The sequence below is a fragment of the Erythrolamprus reginae genome, chromosome 2, assembly GCF_031021105.1.
Source record: "Erythrolamprus reginae isolate rEryReg1 chromosome 2, rEryReg1.hap1, whole genome shotgun sequence".
Taxonomy (NCBI): domain Eukaryota; kingdom Metazoa; phylum Chordata; class Lepidosauria; order Squamata; family Dipsadidae; genus Erythrolamprus; species Erythrolamprus reginae.
The window spans coordinates 167,963,116-167,979,231 of NC_091951.1; the positions used below are offsets into that span (position 1 = coordinate 167,963,116).

The window sequence follows — 16,116 nt, forward strand, 5'->3', positions numbered from 1 at the left end:
AGGGAAATATAATAGTCTGAAATAGATTTTATTGATCTTAACAGTTGTTTGTGATAGGCCTAAATCCAGCAGATAGCTCCATTTAAAATGTTTTGTACAAATTATTGAATTACTAATCCCTTATCACCGAGTGGCACTTTGTATAATTTTTGGGGTGAATGTGCATTACCTTTTTTAAAGTCACACAATAAAATATAATGAAAGCTTTGTCTTTGAAGTGCAGCTGAACTAGCTAAACTAGTGGGTCTAACATTAATTTTTTATTAGATGCGTTTATATGTCATTCTGCCTCCCTCTAGAGGGGCATTTTATATTCTTCTCCATTGTGGACATATTTGATCTTTCTGAAAATTTTCATAAAATAATTTCATGTGAATAATATATACAAGAATCCATCCAGAGAATACCTATACATGAAACTGAACGCTTGAATTTCTCTGTTGAATTGTGGGCAGGAATTTAAAAAGTGCACTTGATTCATTAAACCACTCCAGATTTTCTGGATCTTTTGCTACTGCAGATTACAAAATAACTCTTAGAACCTCTTTGATCTACCGATGTGTATATACATCAACAGACTGAAAAGATAACTTTGTACCTAACAAAAGCTCTAAACTTGATGTAGAAATTTATTTTCATACAGATATGAAATTATCTTTTTGTTGCTGTATCCTATTAATTACAGACATACATAATATATTGATATTGGAAAATAATAACAACAACAACAACAACAATAACAACAACAACAACAACAACAGTTGGAAGGGACCTCGGAGGTCTAGTCCAATCCCCTGCATGGGGCAGAGACCCTTTAGACAAATGGTTATCCAACATCTTCTTAAAAACCTTCAGGGGTGGAGCATTCAGAACTTCTGGAGGCAAGCTGTTCCACTGATCAATTGTTCTAACTGTCAGGAATTTTCTCCTTAGTTTTAAGTTGCTTCTCTCCTTGATTAGTTTCCACCCATTGCTTCTTGTCCTACCCTCTGGTGCTTTGGAGAATAGCCTGACTCCATCTTCTTTGTAGCAACCCCTGAGATATTGGAACAGTGCTATCATGTCACCCCTAGTCCTTCTTTTCATTAAACTAGAGACGCCCAGTTCCTGCAACTGTTTTAACCTCCAGTCCCCTAATCATCTTTGTTGCTTTTCTATGCACTCTTTCTAGAATCTAAACATTCTTTTTACATCGTGGTGACCAAAACTGAATGCAGTATTCTAAGTGTGGCCTTACCAGGGCATTATATAGTGATATTAACACTATATCTGATCTTAATTCTATCCCTCTGTTAATGCAGCCTAGAACCATGTTGACTTTTTTGGCAGCTGATGCATACTGCTGGCTCATATTTAATTTGGTGTCCACTAGAACAACGTATTCTTCTTGGTGTTGTTGTGCTGTCACTATAGACAGAGATAGTTAGCTTCTATTAAAACATGTTTCTTTAAGACATTGTGTTAGGGGAATTGTAGTTAGATTGCACTCTGGGTAATGTAGTTTTACATGCGGCCACATCTGTGTATTCCTATTGGCTCTGAGGGGTAATTGGAGAGAACGTTCTTTGTTTTTTACTAAGCAAGCCAGCATGTAAAAGCAACATGTAGAACATGTAATCTTTCCCATTGTGCAGGTAAAAAGAGATTGAATCGTCCTCTTCTATTGCCTCATGTTCCTAGATAACAAAGAACAATGCCTGTAATAAAGTAATCTGTGATATTTTGTTGTGCTGAGTTAATACTCTGGGAGAACTGCGGGCTCAAACAACATAGTAAAAAGAGGGTTGATCCGTTCCCCTCTTCTCAATCACTGCTGCCTTAAAGAAATAATCAGCCTAGTAAAACAGATTAAATCATATTTATTTATTGTTAGAGTTGAAAGGGACTTTGCAGGTCATCAAGTCCAACCCCATGCCTAGGCAGGAAATCCTACAGCACCCCAGTCAAATGAAAGTCCAATCTCCTCTTGAAAGTGTCCAGGGTTGGGGTGTTCACAACCTCCACTGGCAGGCCGTTCCACTGGTTGATCGCTCTGACTGTCAGGAAGTTCTTCCTTATTTCCAGGTTGAATCTCTCCTTGGTCAGCTTCCAACCATTGTTTCTCATCCGGCCCACTGGTGCCCTGGAGAATAGTGTGGCCCCCACCTCTCTGTGGCAACCCCTCAAGTACCTATACACTGTTATCATGTCCCCCCAGGACCTCCTTTTCTCAAGGCTATCCATACCCAGTTCGAGCAGTCTCTCTTCCTAAGTCTTGGTTTCTAGTCCCCTAATCATTTTGGTTGCTCTTTTTTGCACTTCTCCAGGGTTTCAATGTCCCTTTTGAAGTGTGGTGACCAGAACTGAATGCAGTACTCCAGGTGAGGTCTGACCAGGGCATAATAGAGTGGTATTAATATCTCCCTGGTCTTGGAGTGTATCCCCCTGTTGATGCAGTTTAAAATTGTGTTGGCCTTTTTAGCCACTGCTGCATATTGCTGGCTCATGTTTAGTTGATTATCCACCAAGACACTGAGATCTCTTTCACAGTCACTACTGCTAAGTGGGGTTTCTCCCAGACTGTATGCATGTCGAGGGTTTTTTTTACCTATGTGTAGGACCTTGCTCTTATCAACGTTGAAAATCATTTTGTTGGTTTGGGCCCACAGCGTTAGTTTGTCAAGGTCTTTCTGTATTTTGAGCCTGTCCTCTAGGGTATTGGCTATCCCTGCCAGCTTGGTGTCATCTGCAAATTTGATTAGTTCCCCTTTAATTCCCTCATCTACATCATTGATAAAAATGTTGAAGAGCACAGGGCCCAGTACAGAACCCTGTGGTACCCCACTGCCTACCTTCTTCCATGTGGATTTGGAGCCGTTGAGGACAACATATTGGGTGCGGTTGGTCAGCCAACTGTTTATCCATCTGCATGTGTTGAAGTCTACCCTGTTTTTTTCTAATTTGTGGATTAGGAGATTGTGATCTACTTTATCAAAAACTTTGCTGAAGTCCAAGTATATGAGGTCTACTACGTTGCGTTGGTCTAGTGATTTGGTTATGGTGTTGAAAAATGATATGAGATATGAAATCCTTCCATCCTGCCATTGTTATGTGTTCCTAAACAGTAAAAAGCAATTCTGCCTTGCTACAAGCCTTCAAAGTAAAAAAAGAAGTATGTTTCTTTGGCTCCCTGTAAGCTTCATAGTAAAAAGGGGGGGAGGGGGCTGATCCTTCTTCCCCTGATGACCAGAAGCCTTAAATCCCTATCCTAACATTACTGCATGTTCCTATATGTAACTGCCTTCCTGAAGCCTTAAGAATAAAAGAAAAGAAATTGTTCTCCCCACACACACTTCTTTCTCAGCTATTGCCTTGAAAAAGTGTTGCTCTGTCTTTGTTCATTTATGATGCCTTTAATATCCTGCTGTATCCATTCCATATCTCTGGTTTTACTTGTTATCATTTTTACAATTCAACCAAAATTTGAAGGAAAAAACTGGGGTTTAACCACATTTCTTCCTTCTTTTAGTTTATTCTGCTTTTTTAAAAAAACAACAACAACAAGAACAAAAGTTCCAAATGCTGCACCTTTCTATTTTTTAAGATTGTGTTTATGCTTTACATCAGTGTTATTCCTCTTTGTTATTCTGGAATTTCAATTTCATTAAGTCCAATGTGTCCTTGGAGAGGGGCGGCATATAAATGTAATAAATAATGATGATGATGGTGATGATGTAGATGAGTATTTAACAATCAAATTAGTTTTAATAAGGTCAAGGCAACTTCTAGTTCAAATGTCAGTACAGTAGTACCTCTACTTAAGAACTTAATTCGTTCTGTGACCAGGTTCTTAGGTAGAATCGTTTGTAAGTAGAAGCAATTTTTCCCATAGGAATCAATGTAAAACCAAATACCATGTGCAAACCCATTAGGAAAGAAATAAAAGCTCAGAATTTGGGTGGGAGGAGGAGGAAGAAGAAGAGGAGGAGGACAGTCGCTGCTGAAGGAAGAAGGTGAGGTGAGGGGAATCAAAAAAATCCAAAACTTTAAGGCTTAAAAAAAAAGAGCGACTCTGAGGTGAGGAGGAGCATGCGTTTCCCTCCGTTCACTCTAAGCTGCCAAAGCCTCCTTAACTGCCACTGAAAAGCTCCTCTGGCAGCTCAGAAAAGCCAGAGATGGCTGGGATTAAAGGGGGAATGGCTGGAAACTGGCCGGGCCTTCATGCCGCTCTCAAATTTCCTGGGAAATTTTTTTGGGCTCGGGTTCTTAAGTAGAAAATGGTTCTTAAGAAGGGGCAAAAAAATCTTGAACACCCAGTTCTTATCTAGAAAAGTTCTTAAGTAGAGACGTTCTTAAGTAGAGGTACCACTGTATTTTTCTTTAAAACAAAATACCATATTTTTCGGATTATAAAATGCACCTTAGTTTTGGGGGAGGAAAATAGAGAAAAAATAATCTGCCTACCAAGTACAATGGTACCTCTACCGATGAACTTAATTCGTTCAGTGACCAGGTTCGTAAGTAGAAAAGTTCGTAAGTAGAAACAATTTTCCCCATAGGAATCAATGTAAAAGCAAATAATGTGTGCAAACCCATCCTAAAAAGTCACCCCTTTTTCGTTGCGCTGCTGGGAATCCCCGCCTCCAGGCTTCCGTTGCCACTTGAAGTGCCCGTTCTTGCACTGCTGGGATTCCCCTGAGCGTTCCCTCGCTCCCCACCTCCAGACTTTCGTTGCCACCCAAAGCGCCCGTTCCTGTGCTGCTGGGATTCCCCTGAGGCTCAGGGGAATCCCAGCAGCGCAAGGACAGGCGCTTTGGCTGGCAACGGAAGTCTGGAGGTGGGGCAGCCCAGTGGCAGTGGCTCAGGTTCGTAAATGGAAAATGGTTCAGAAGTAGAGGCAAAAGAATCTTAAACATCGGGTTCGTATCTCGAAATGTTTGTCAGTAGAGGCGTTCGTAAGTAGTGGTACCACTTATTCATCTGCCTAGTCCTTAGTCTGGTCAGCTTCAGCACATTAGTTTGCTGGTTTTGAGCCCACCTACTTGCTTTTTTCCCCTTGGTTGGGGATAAAAAAGTGTTTCTAGAACACTTTACCTCTCTCTCTCTTCAGAGAGAAACAAGGAGAAAAACAGGAATCTTCGTATTATAGAGTGTTTTCTATTTTTGTTTTGTTTTTAGTTCTCTTATAATATTACACACAAACTCAAAGTCAAATGTACCTAATTTTGTTATATTATAGGGTTTTATTTATTTATTTATTCATCCATCCATTCATTCATTCATTTATTTATTTATGGAACTTACAATTATTGTTGATGGACATATATGTATTCTTCAAGGAGTTAGTATGTGGATTTGTAACTCAGAAACTTTCCTTTAATGTTTGACAACATTAATGCCTTCAATTTTTTTGATTAATAGGTAACATGACACTGACATTTCTCTTCTTTTTAGGATCCCAGAAGCAAGCATAAGTTCAAAATCCATACGTATGGGAGCCCAACATTTTGTGACCACTGTGGTTCATTACTCTATGGACTGCTGCACCAAGGGATGAAATGTGACAGTAAGATACTTATTTCATTCAGTGTTAAGAGTGTTTTTTTAAATAAAAAAAATCAATGAAGCCATTAGAGTTGTGCCTAACTACTTTCCAGTAAAATTTATTGTAGTTCCTGTTAATTACAAATGTAGCAGTCCATTTGAAATAAATATTTCAACACATCTAGCAAAAGACTGTAAATGAGAAGAGCTTTTTCTCATGTTGATTTTTCTCCAGCCATATATTAATGGAAACTTACTGGAAGAAAGAAGCATTATATTCAATCAGCAGTTGACCTGCAATATTATGATAAAAGCTCAAGCATTAAAAAATAAGGGCAGTTTGTGGCTTCATAATGTTTGTTCACTATCCCTTTGTTTTATTGGTTGATTCACTCTTGCAAATTGCCACCTACTTTGTTCCAGGGAATTGACTTCCCCATAACTAAAGCATTAGAGCTATTTCTAAAAAGTGTGTGAAATTTTGGCTATTGCCATATGATTTCCATTGGAGCAGCCCAGTGCAGCTGGCAACGGAAGCTAGTGCACCCAAGTCTCATACAGTAGACTCATGGGTGACTGCTTTTGCTGTCATTCCCAGGGAATTAGTTGAAGTATGGAAAACTAGAAGGATGTAGACGAGTATAAATACCCAATGCTATAAAAACCAGGACTCTCACACTAGGGCAGTGATGGCAAACCTTTTTTTTCCTCGGGTGCCAAAAGAGCATGTGTGCATGCTATTGTGCATGTGTGAGTGCCCACACCCATAATTCAATTCTTGGGAACAGAAAAAAACAGCTCCCCCCCCAGGGCTCTCTGGAGGCAGGAAATGGCCTGTTTCCCAACTTCTGGTGGGCCCAGTAGGCCCCTGTTTCCAATAGGCCCAGGCTTCCAGGGAGGGTAAAAACACCCTCCCCCATCTCCTCGGAGATTCCCTGGAAGCCAAAAACGCCTTCCCAGAGCCTCTGTGCAAGCCAAAAATCAGCTGCCCAGTACACACATGCACGTTGGAACTGAGCTAGGGCAACGGCTTGTGTGCCAGCAGATATGGTTCCAAGTGCCACCTGTGGCACCCGTGCCATAGGTTCTCCATCACTGCACTAGGGTATCTGAGCTTACGGATCATTGTTTAGATAAATGCAAAGACCATGTACCCTTTCCCCTTACAATTTTATCAAAAGGCTCTTCTTCTTTTTTAAAAAACAGCCTTTTGACAAAATTGTTTTTAAAAAAGAAAAGTTAAAATTAACTTTAAAAAAAAGAAAAGTTAAAATTAACTTTAAAAAAAAGAAAAGTTAAAATTAATTTATGGTGCATCAGAGAAGTTGAAAAAAACGGAGTGGGGACAGTGCCTCACAAACAATTTCACAACATAATCTAAGGTGGTTTGTCAAATTCTAAATATAAGGTTATCTGTTCCTAGGACTGCAACAGTAGCTGCAACTGAGAGATGAATAAAAACAGCTGTTGTCAGAAAGTACACAAACTGCTGTTTCTCCTCATGTGGTTTGAATAGAACTCCTCTTCAATAGCTATAAAAATAGCAAGCTGTCACCTATGACTAATTAAATGGCTTGGAATCTATTTTGGGGATTCCTTAGAAACCTGCTCCTGTGGAGTCCTTGGTGCTCTCTGAGCTTGGTTGTTTGCTTGCAGATATTTCATTACCCAGCTAGGTAACAACATCAATGCAAGTAAATATGGGCTTTGCTTTCTGTTCATATACAGTTACTTGCTCTGTCAGTGTTGGTGTGGTTTTCTCCTTGATGGTTTTTTGATTGGGTATTGTTAATATTCCATCACTTCCACCACTGCAGTCCACTCCACACTACAATTCCACACTACATTGCAATTATATTATCAGTTCTCCACTATAGTGCTCACAGAAAACCAAAGACCTAAAAAGAGAAGACGAAATTATGGTTTAATTCAGTGTCACAGCACTCTTCACATACATAGGTCCAGAATCCATTGCACAGCGGTGGAACGCTAAATTGCGCTCGCCGCGGCAGCTCATAAGTGCTTGCAGGGCCAGCGCAATTTTGCTTCTACACCTGTGGAGGTAGCAAGATCGTGCAGGGAGCTACAAGTGTGCTCGTGTTTTGGCAAGGTTTTTTTGCTTCCACGCATGCCGAAACACGGACATACCTGCGGCTCCGTGCACAATTTTGCTACCTCCACAGCTGCAGAAGCAAAATCGCGCTGGCCCTGCAAGCACTTATGAGCCGCCGTAGCGAGCGCAATTTAGCATTCTGGCTAGTAGCCCACCGCTGCCATTGCAGCAGTACTACACAACTCAGCTGACCTAGCTAAATATTCTAAGATTAAAATACCCAGAATCATGGACCCCCCCAACCTCTGCCTCACTGCCTACATGCAATTTAATTACAGATTAATTTAATTGGAAGGGACCTTGCAGGTCATCTAGTCCAACCCCCTGCCCTAGCATCTGCCTCTACCTAGAATCAAACTCACAACCTCCTGATTGTGAGGCAAGAGCTCCACCTCTAGGTCGTGGCATCTCAGTTATGTGATATATGAACAAATCAGAAGAACATCCACTCTTAGGACTTTCAGAAGAGACGGTAATGTAGCAGCATCTGAAAAACACAGCACTCCTACGCAAACAGCCAAAAATATGGATCTGATATATAAATTACACCTTTGATATAATAGAAAAGGAACAATGAAAGAAGATACAAGATACCATCAACAAAATCTTCCAAGAAATAAAATACAACAGAGAAGAAGAAAGCAACAACTTGCTATTCTTTTTAGATATCTTCATCAGCAGAGGAAACAACTACAACCCCCCCCCCCAGCATTTTAATCACAGTGCCACAGTGATTATCACTTGTTCTGACTCCCTACATTCCCATGGCTTAGTTGACTTTGAGAAAAATCAGGCATTCTTCAGACTTTATTTCATATGGAAGAAAGACAAAGAACTCTTTCAGTTTTTCTGCCTTTCAACATATGTTGCTGTTTCCCACTCTTAGAAGAATGTTGCATAACTAGGTTCATAACTAGAATTAAATGTTGCATAACTAGAATTAAAACTGTGTCTATGATTTCTGAAGAGATTCTCATATCAAGGTATAAAGATACACTTTTCCCTAATATGGAAGAACTAAAAGTTAGGTATCTCAATTCTTACAACATTTTGATTTAGCAGTTTTATTGTCAAACAAAGCACTTGTCAAGACTGATTAAAAATAGTTGTGGTCACTTATTTTCCCAATCAGATTTAAAAAAATCAATCCAGAATGCATTTTTCACATGGCGTTTCCTAGGGAATAGCTAAAACATATACAGTAATTCTTTTGCCAGTATAGGACAGCTTTCCTAATGAGTCATAACCTAGATTTTTATTAATGGAACCACTATTAATGGATGCTCAAAACCATTCTGCTCAACCACGCATTAATGGATGCTCTAAAACAAAAATAGTGAAATAGTGTTTTAAAATACCTGGGATTTAATGATTGGCCAGTGGTCAATCCCAAAAAAGAGGAGATCTTATCTTATTGAGTGTGTTTCTATTTTCATTTTGCTTTCTATAAAACCCTAGCAGGTATTCAACCAATTTATGTTTCCTCACATTTTCCTCCTTATTTTCAACTAAATGCCACCCATATAGTTTTTAATGTCTAAACTAGCATCATTAACATTTGTCTCAAAACTTATTTGGTATGTCGACTCTGGTAAAATTTGTCATATGTCACTGTATGATTTGTGGAAAAGCACTCTTCAAGACTGCAGGAGAAATGGCTGTTTTTTAACTTAAAATTGTTTTTCACAATATTTGTTTTTGTCTTATTTTGTTTTGCCCCGTGACAGAGAAGATACTTCTTTTATTTGTGAGAAGATACTGCAAACACACTTTTTACCTTATGTACTGAATGTGGAAAGAATTTTTTTTTTGAGTGGACTATAAATTGACAAGCTTTCCCTAATAGCCCAAAGGAAATATCAACTTCCCTGGCAATAATGCCAATTAGTTAGGTCTGTCCTTTTCATTCCTTAGGATGTTAAATTATTTATTTCTGACTTTCAGCCTGTGATATGAATGTTCACAAACAATGTGTAATAAATGTTCCAAGTCTTTGTGGAATGGATCACACGGAAAAAAGAGGGAGGATTTATTTGAAGGTTGAAGTGACTGGTGATACACTGGAAGTCACAGGTAAGGAAAGCATCTTAAATGTAACGTATCTCATTTAAGGATGCTTTTATTCATTTATATTGTATAGCTTTGAGGCAATAAGCATAAAAAATGGCTTATGAACTATATTCAGTAAAACTTCAGCTTGTGGCTGAAGCAAAGGATTATGAATTCCTTTGAACTGAAGGGTGTAATAGGCTTACTATCTATATAAGAATGTATCCAGCATCCGTGGTTAGAAAGTGAGGATGGAAAATGACACAGTGAGCTTTGGGGCTTCAAGAACAGAATGTCCTTTTGGCCTAATTCAGCATGGTGGTTATGCAATAATGCTAAGGAAAAAATCTCTTGAAATAGTAATTAATTCCAAATTGAATAGAAGTCAGCAATGTGATGCAGCTGCAAAATAGGCATATGCCTGTGGAAGTGCTGCAGAGATTAGGAGAAGTTCCCACCTCCATCCTGTATACCCATTGATTCCCTTTTATCTAGTTCTTGGTCAATTGTAATATTTTAATTCTTAATGCCTTTAAAGTTCTTATTCTTTTTTTATCACACTTTGATACTGTTGTAAGCTGCTCAAAGTCACTTGACAGTGAACTGTGTGGCACATAAATTAAAGCAATAAATAAATCAACATATTCAGAGAATGGCATTGTGGATGATCAGGCAACTAGAGCCTTAATCTTAAGAGGCAAATGCCAAAGAAGTTGGTTTTTTAGCTTTGGGGTGTGTGACAACATACTACAAGTGTCACCTGTTACAGAAAGATACATCAAAAACATCTCCTTTAGGGTCATTCTTTCTCAAGAGGACCAAGTGTCCACTTGACTGATTTTTGCAGCCTTATTTGAAAAGAAACCATAATAAAAACAGCATATATAATAGAAACAAACATGCTCTCTCCAATGAAATAAAAATGAAAATGATTGAAGGTGAGAAAACCGAGAGCTCAGTTTCATCACCTTCAATCATCTTCATTAGAAAGAGCATGTTTTTTTTCTATCACTCTCTGTTTTCTCACCTTCAATCATCTTCATTTTTATTTCATTAGAAAGAGCACATTTTTTCTGTCATACATGTTATTTTTGTGATGGTTTCTTTTCAAATAAGACTTCATTTTCACCTGGTCCACTTGAGAAAGATTAACTCTTAATTTTTTTCAGGATGTAGAAAAGAAACATCGTATTTAAGTTGTGTTAAAATTGAAGGCTAGGAAGCACCTTCACAACACTAATATGAGTTTTGATTGTGGAATTAATTTACCAGAAGAGCTGATGGGCCATCATTTATTGAATGTATTCACTGGAAGTAGACCTCCATCTGTTAGGAATGCTTTTGCTTGGCGGACTATACTGAGCGAAGAACATTATGATTCTATCTTCATCTGAAACTACAAAAATAGAAAATGAAACAAGAAAGCTAGATTTCTGTTTTCCTTGTTATTTTAAAATCCTTTTTAAATAGATATAGTTGAATCATGTTTTACCACAACTGACAAAAAGCAGGCAGCTCAATCCTAGAGCTTAAGGTAGCTTGGTTTCCTTTCAACTTCAGTGATCCCTCCGAAACAGCAACCCATGAGCTTTCCGCAGTCTTTTTTTTTTTCAAATTAGGAAAGGCAAAGTAATTTTATTTTCTATTTTTATTTGTGGGCTAGGCAATATAATTGTCACTGAATCTAGCAGGCCACTATCTGTAATATTTCTAGCATTTTCTGTGGCAAAGTTAGTATGCTCATGGCAAACATTTTCACACGAATGAAATCAGAAATCTCTTCCTTTTAGCGTGTATGATAGAGACAGTTGGCTGACATAATTCATGTTCAATGTAGAAGTTCTTGGTGTGACAATGAAATGTCCGTCTGTAATCCTTCTCTTACTTGTCTGTTGCTTCTTGCATCCTAAGAAAACTTTGTGCTATTCTGTTCCCTAATATAACACTTACATAATCTGTTTCTTCATTCATTCAGTCCTCATGAGTGTTACAAGTAGTCCACAATTTGCAACCAACATGTCTGTTGCTGAGTAAGATCATTTGTTAAATGAATTTTGCTGCAATGATTGTTAAATATGGAAAACAGTCATAAGTTACTTCTTTCAGTGCTGTTGTAATTGCTTAATGATTATTAAACGAACAGTTGTAAGACAAATGCTACCTTTATTTCTTTTGGGGTTAAATTTTAAGTTTAATATTATTGGTCATTTGTTAAACTTAGGGACACAGGTTCTGTTACTAATCTTTGGTACCATTTCTTCTCGTCTTGGCCAGAAGTGTGCAGCATGGAGGACTCTGCATCCCATCCTGCACACCCTATCATAATAGTGCACCCAACAATCAAAACCCCAGATAACGTAAGGCAGTGTTTCCTCAACCTTCTCAGATTGAAGATGTGTGGACTTCAACTCCCAGAATTCCCCAGTCAGCAAAGGGAGTTCAAACACTGATGTAAGACACAAAAGAATCTGGTAGGGAAACCTACCTTAACAAAACTAGCTGGCCTGATATTTCAAGACAACTACCAATGGTGGATGCTATTGATAGCCGAGGGAGAGGAAAATTATGGGGGAGCTCTCCTCACAACTTGAGGTGGAAGGAAGCATGATATTCTTAGCCTGGCAAGATGTAGGAGTGTCATTATTCTGAATCATCTTCCGGAAAGCGGTATTGAGTTACCTCTAATTTTTGCTGATCTTGGGGCTTAATTTAGTGTTACCCAGGGCAGAATTCTGTAGGAGTCTGAATCAGACTTCCAATTGCTCTTAAAATGCATTGTGCTAAATAAATAAATAAAGTAGGCCTCACTTTGCCAGATGCCCTGAAGGTAGAAAAGGCAGTTAAGCAGATACAAAACTGACAGTGTCACATAAGCCTTGAAGCACTGACGGAATTACTATCCACCTCCACCCTGCTGCTAGTACAAGTACTTTAACTTTTCTCTATTGTGTGCTTCTTCTCCTCCTCCTGCTGCTGTCTCCTAATTAACTCTTTTGATTTGTCATGCTGAAAGAGAGCACATGGCCTGCTTTTATAGCCCTATAGCAAATTGGAAAAAAGGGATGCAGTGTTTTGTTTTGTTTGTTCAGTGGTTTTTGGCGGGGAGGAGTGGATTGGTGGGCAATTGAACTATGTCTTCCCTTTTTCCCTTTCTTGATTCTTCACAATCATCTATGACATGGGTGGGGTGGGGGTATTTGGAAGAGCAGCTCTTCTTGAAGGGCACCTGACCTTGTTTTCTTTGCTTTCGCCTGTCATGCACAATTCCTGAGACATTCTGGAGCGAAGAATGCTTTTTCTTTCTCAAATGTCTGGTTTCGTCATTTGGGGCAAAATTACACAGATGGAGATTTTCTACTTATAAAATAGTGGATTCTGAGACCCAATAAATAAAGTTAAATGTGGAAAGGATAGCAGGAAACCCTATACCAGTGATGGCGAACCTATGGCACGGGTGCCACAAGTGGCACGCGGAGCCATATCTGCTGGCACGTGAGCCGTTGCCCTAGTTTAGCTGCAACGTGCTTGTGTGTGCCTGCCAACTGATTTTTGGCTCATACAAAGGCTCTGGGAGGGCATTTGTGGCTTCCAGAGAGCCTCCAGGGGGATGGGGAAGGGAGTTTTTACCCTCCCCTGGCTCCAGGGAAGCCTTTGGAGCCTGGAGAGGGCAAAACACGAGCCTACTGGGCCCAGCAGAAGTCGGGAAACAAGCTGTTTCCGGCCTCCGGAGGGCTTCCAGGGGGAGGGGAATCCCTCCCCAGGCATTGAATTATGGATGTGGGCACGGGCACGCTCTTTCAGCACCCAAGGAAAAAAAGGTTCGCCTTCACTGCCCTATACCATTTCAGAGAAATGGTTGTCTAATCTCTTCTTAAAAACTTCCAGGGATGGGAACACCCACAATGTCTGTAGACAAACCTATTCCACTGATTAATTGTTCTCAGTGTCAGAAAATTTCTCCTTAGTTCTAGGCTGGAGCTCTTCTTGAAAAGTTTTTGCCTAATACTCCTTGTCCTGCCCTCAGGCTTTTTAGAGTATAGGTTGTCACCTTTCTTCTGCCTGACAATCCCTCAAATATTGTCACACACACAGAGTTGTTCTCTTTGTTAGGCTAGATTTGTGATGGTGAACTTATAGCACAGGTGCCACAGGTGGCACGTGGAGCCATATCAGAAACGAACTTCCGGTTGACCTATTGGCCTGTTTTTTGCTGTCTCCAGGCTTCTGGAGGCTTTCCTGAAGCACAGCCCAATGGGGCTAGCAGCAATCTGGAGGCTTCAGTGAGGCCTATATGCATGCATGGGGGGCAGCACAGGAGTTGTGCACATACACGGGGGGAGGGCATTGCATTATGGGTGTGGGCCCATGCACACACGCAATCGCATGCATCCTTTTGGCACCTGAGCCAAAAAAGCTTCGCCATCTCTGGTCTAGACATAGCCAGTTCCTCCAACCGTTCATTGTATATTTTAGCCTTCAGCTCTCTAATCATCCTTGTTGCTCTTCCCTACATTCTTTCTAGAGCAGAGTTACCCAACAATTCCAGTTTTGTGGATTGGTGGTGGGGGAGGGGATGGTTCCACACGAGCAGCCACAAAGCACACATGCATGCGATGGAGCTCCATTTGTGTGAGCAGCATGCATGTCCCCCTGCTGCTCATACAAATAGAGTGTGCATGCATGCATTCGCCCGCTGCTCGCACAAGTGAGAAGGTATGTGCACGCACTCGCCAGCCGTTTCAACGGTCCTGTTGCAATTCCCTCATGGTCCACTAGTGGGCTGCGGCCCACAGGCTGGGTACCCCTGTTCCAGAATCTCAACATATTTTTGTATTGTGGTCAGAACCGACACAGCATTTCAAGTGTGGTCTTACCAAAACAGCATAAAAGCTTCACATAAACAGCATCAACAGTCCTAAACATTTGATGCAGTTTAGGATTGCATTGGGTTTTTGGGCAAGTCATATTTAAATGGTTGTCCTCTAAATCTCCTAAATCCCTAGATCATAGTGACTGTTGCTGAGCCAGCTACCCTCTATTCTATGCTTGTGCATTTGGTTTTACTTGCCTAAGTATAAAACTTTACTTTTGTCACCACTGAAATGCATTTTGTTGGATGGGACCAAATTTTCTAGTCTGTCAAGATCTTTCTGGTCTTGGTGTTGGCTATTCCTTCCAACTGCTAGTTTAGCATTATCTGCAATTTGACGAGTTCTCCTTCTAGATCATCTAAATTGTTTATGAAAATGTTGAAGAATACTGTGGCTAAGACAGAAACATGAGGTACCCCTGTATGCTTTCCTCCATGTAGATGTAGTCCTGTAGTTCTATGACTATATGTTGAATACAGTTACAAATCCATCTGTTGGTGCTGCTGTCTATTCCACATTTTTCTATCCTTTACTGAAGTCTAAGTATACAATGTCCACAACATTTCACTGGTCCACTAATTTAGTCGCTTTGTCAAAGAATGCAATACGATTTGTTTGGCATGACCTGTTTTTGATGAACCTATTATTATTATTATTATTATTATTATTATTATTATTATTATTATTGTGTCAGTACACAATAATTTCGTATTTCATCACCAGTCGGGCGCTTCCCAAGCACCTAGGACTGCGTGATGTAGCGGCAAATTATGTTTGCCGATCCCAGTAAAGCGGCCTTTTGCAATTGACAGATAATTGCAATTATCTGTCAATTGATATTATTATTAATATCAATTATTATTATTATTATTATTAATTATTATTATTAATAATAATAATTGATATTATTATTATTATTATTATTATTATTATTATTATTATTATTATTATTATTATATTTGTATGCCGCCCCTCTCCGAAGACTCGGGGCTGCTCACAACAATAAAAACAGTACAAATCCAATAATTAAAAACAGTTTAAAACCCCTTCATGTAAAAACAATCATACGTCTCATACAAACCATACATAAAATGGAAACGGCCCAGGGGAATCAATTCCCCCATGCCTGATGACAGAGGTGTGTTTTAAGGAGTTTACGAAAGGCAAGGAGGGTGGGGGCAATCCTAATCTCCAGGGGGAGTTGATTCCAGAGGGTCAGGGCCGCCACAGAGAAGGCTCTTCCCCTGGGCCCCGCCAGAGGACATTGTTTCATCGACGGGTTCCGGAGAAGGCCAACTCTGTGGGGATTCGCTGGGATTCGTGTGGCTATATTGGCTTCTAGTAATGGCTTTGCTTGGTGAAGGGAAGTATTTCACACAATGCTACTGAACTATGGAATTCATTGTCAGGATATTATAAAACAATAGATATTAGCTTGGACGTTTTTGACAAATTCTTATTTGTATAAGTTTGTCAGTGGCAGTTATGTGCTGGTACTTGGAGGAACAACAATAGGAGGAAACAATTACCTTCACATCTTGATTGTAGCGCTTCCTACAC

At 39.7% G+C, this 16,116-nt stretch overlaps 1 protein-coding gene across 1 annotated transcript in view; it reads left to right on the top strand.

Moving 5' to 3' along the window:
* Positions 1-16,116, top strand: part of PRKCA (protein kinase C alpha) — a 230,974-nt gene that overhangs the window by 144,248 nt on the left and 70,610 nt on the right. Inside the window, exons 4-5 of the mRNA XM_070740327.1 lie at positions 5,434-5,545; positions 9,581-9,709. Coding sequence (XP_070596428.1) covers positions 5,434-5,545; positions 9,581-9,709 — 241 coding nt within the window. The remainder of the gene's footprint in view (positions 1-5,433; positions 5,546-9,580; positions 9,710-16,116) is intronic.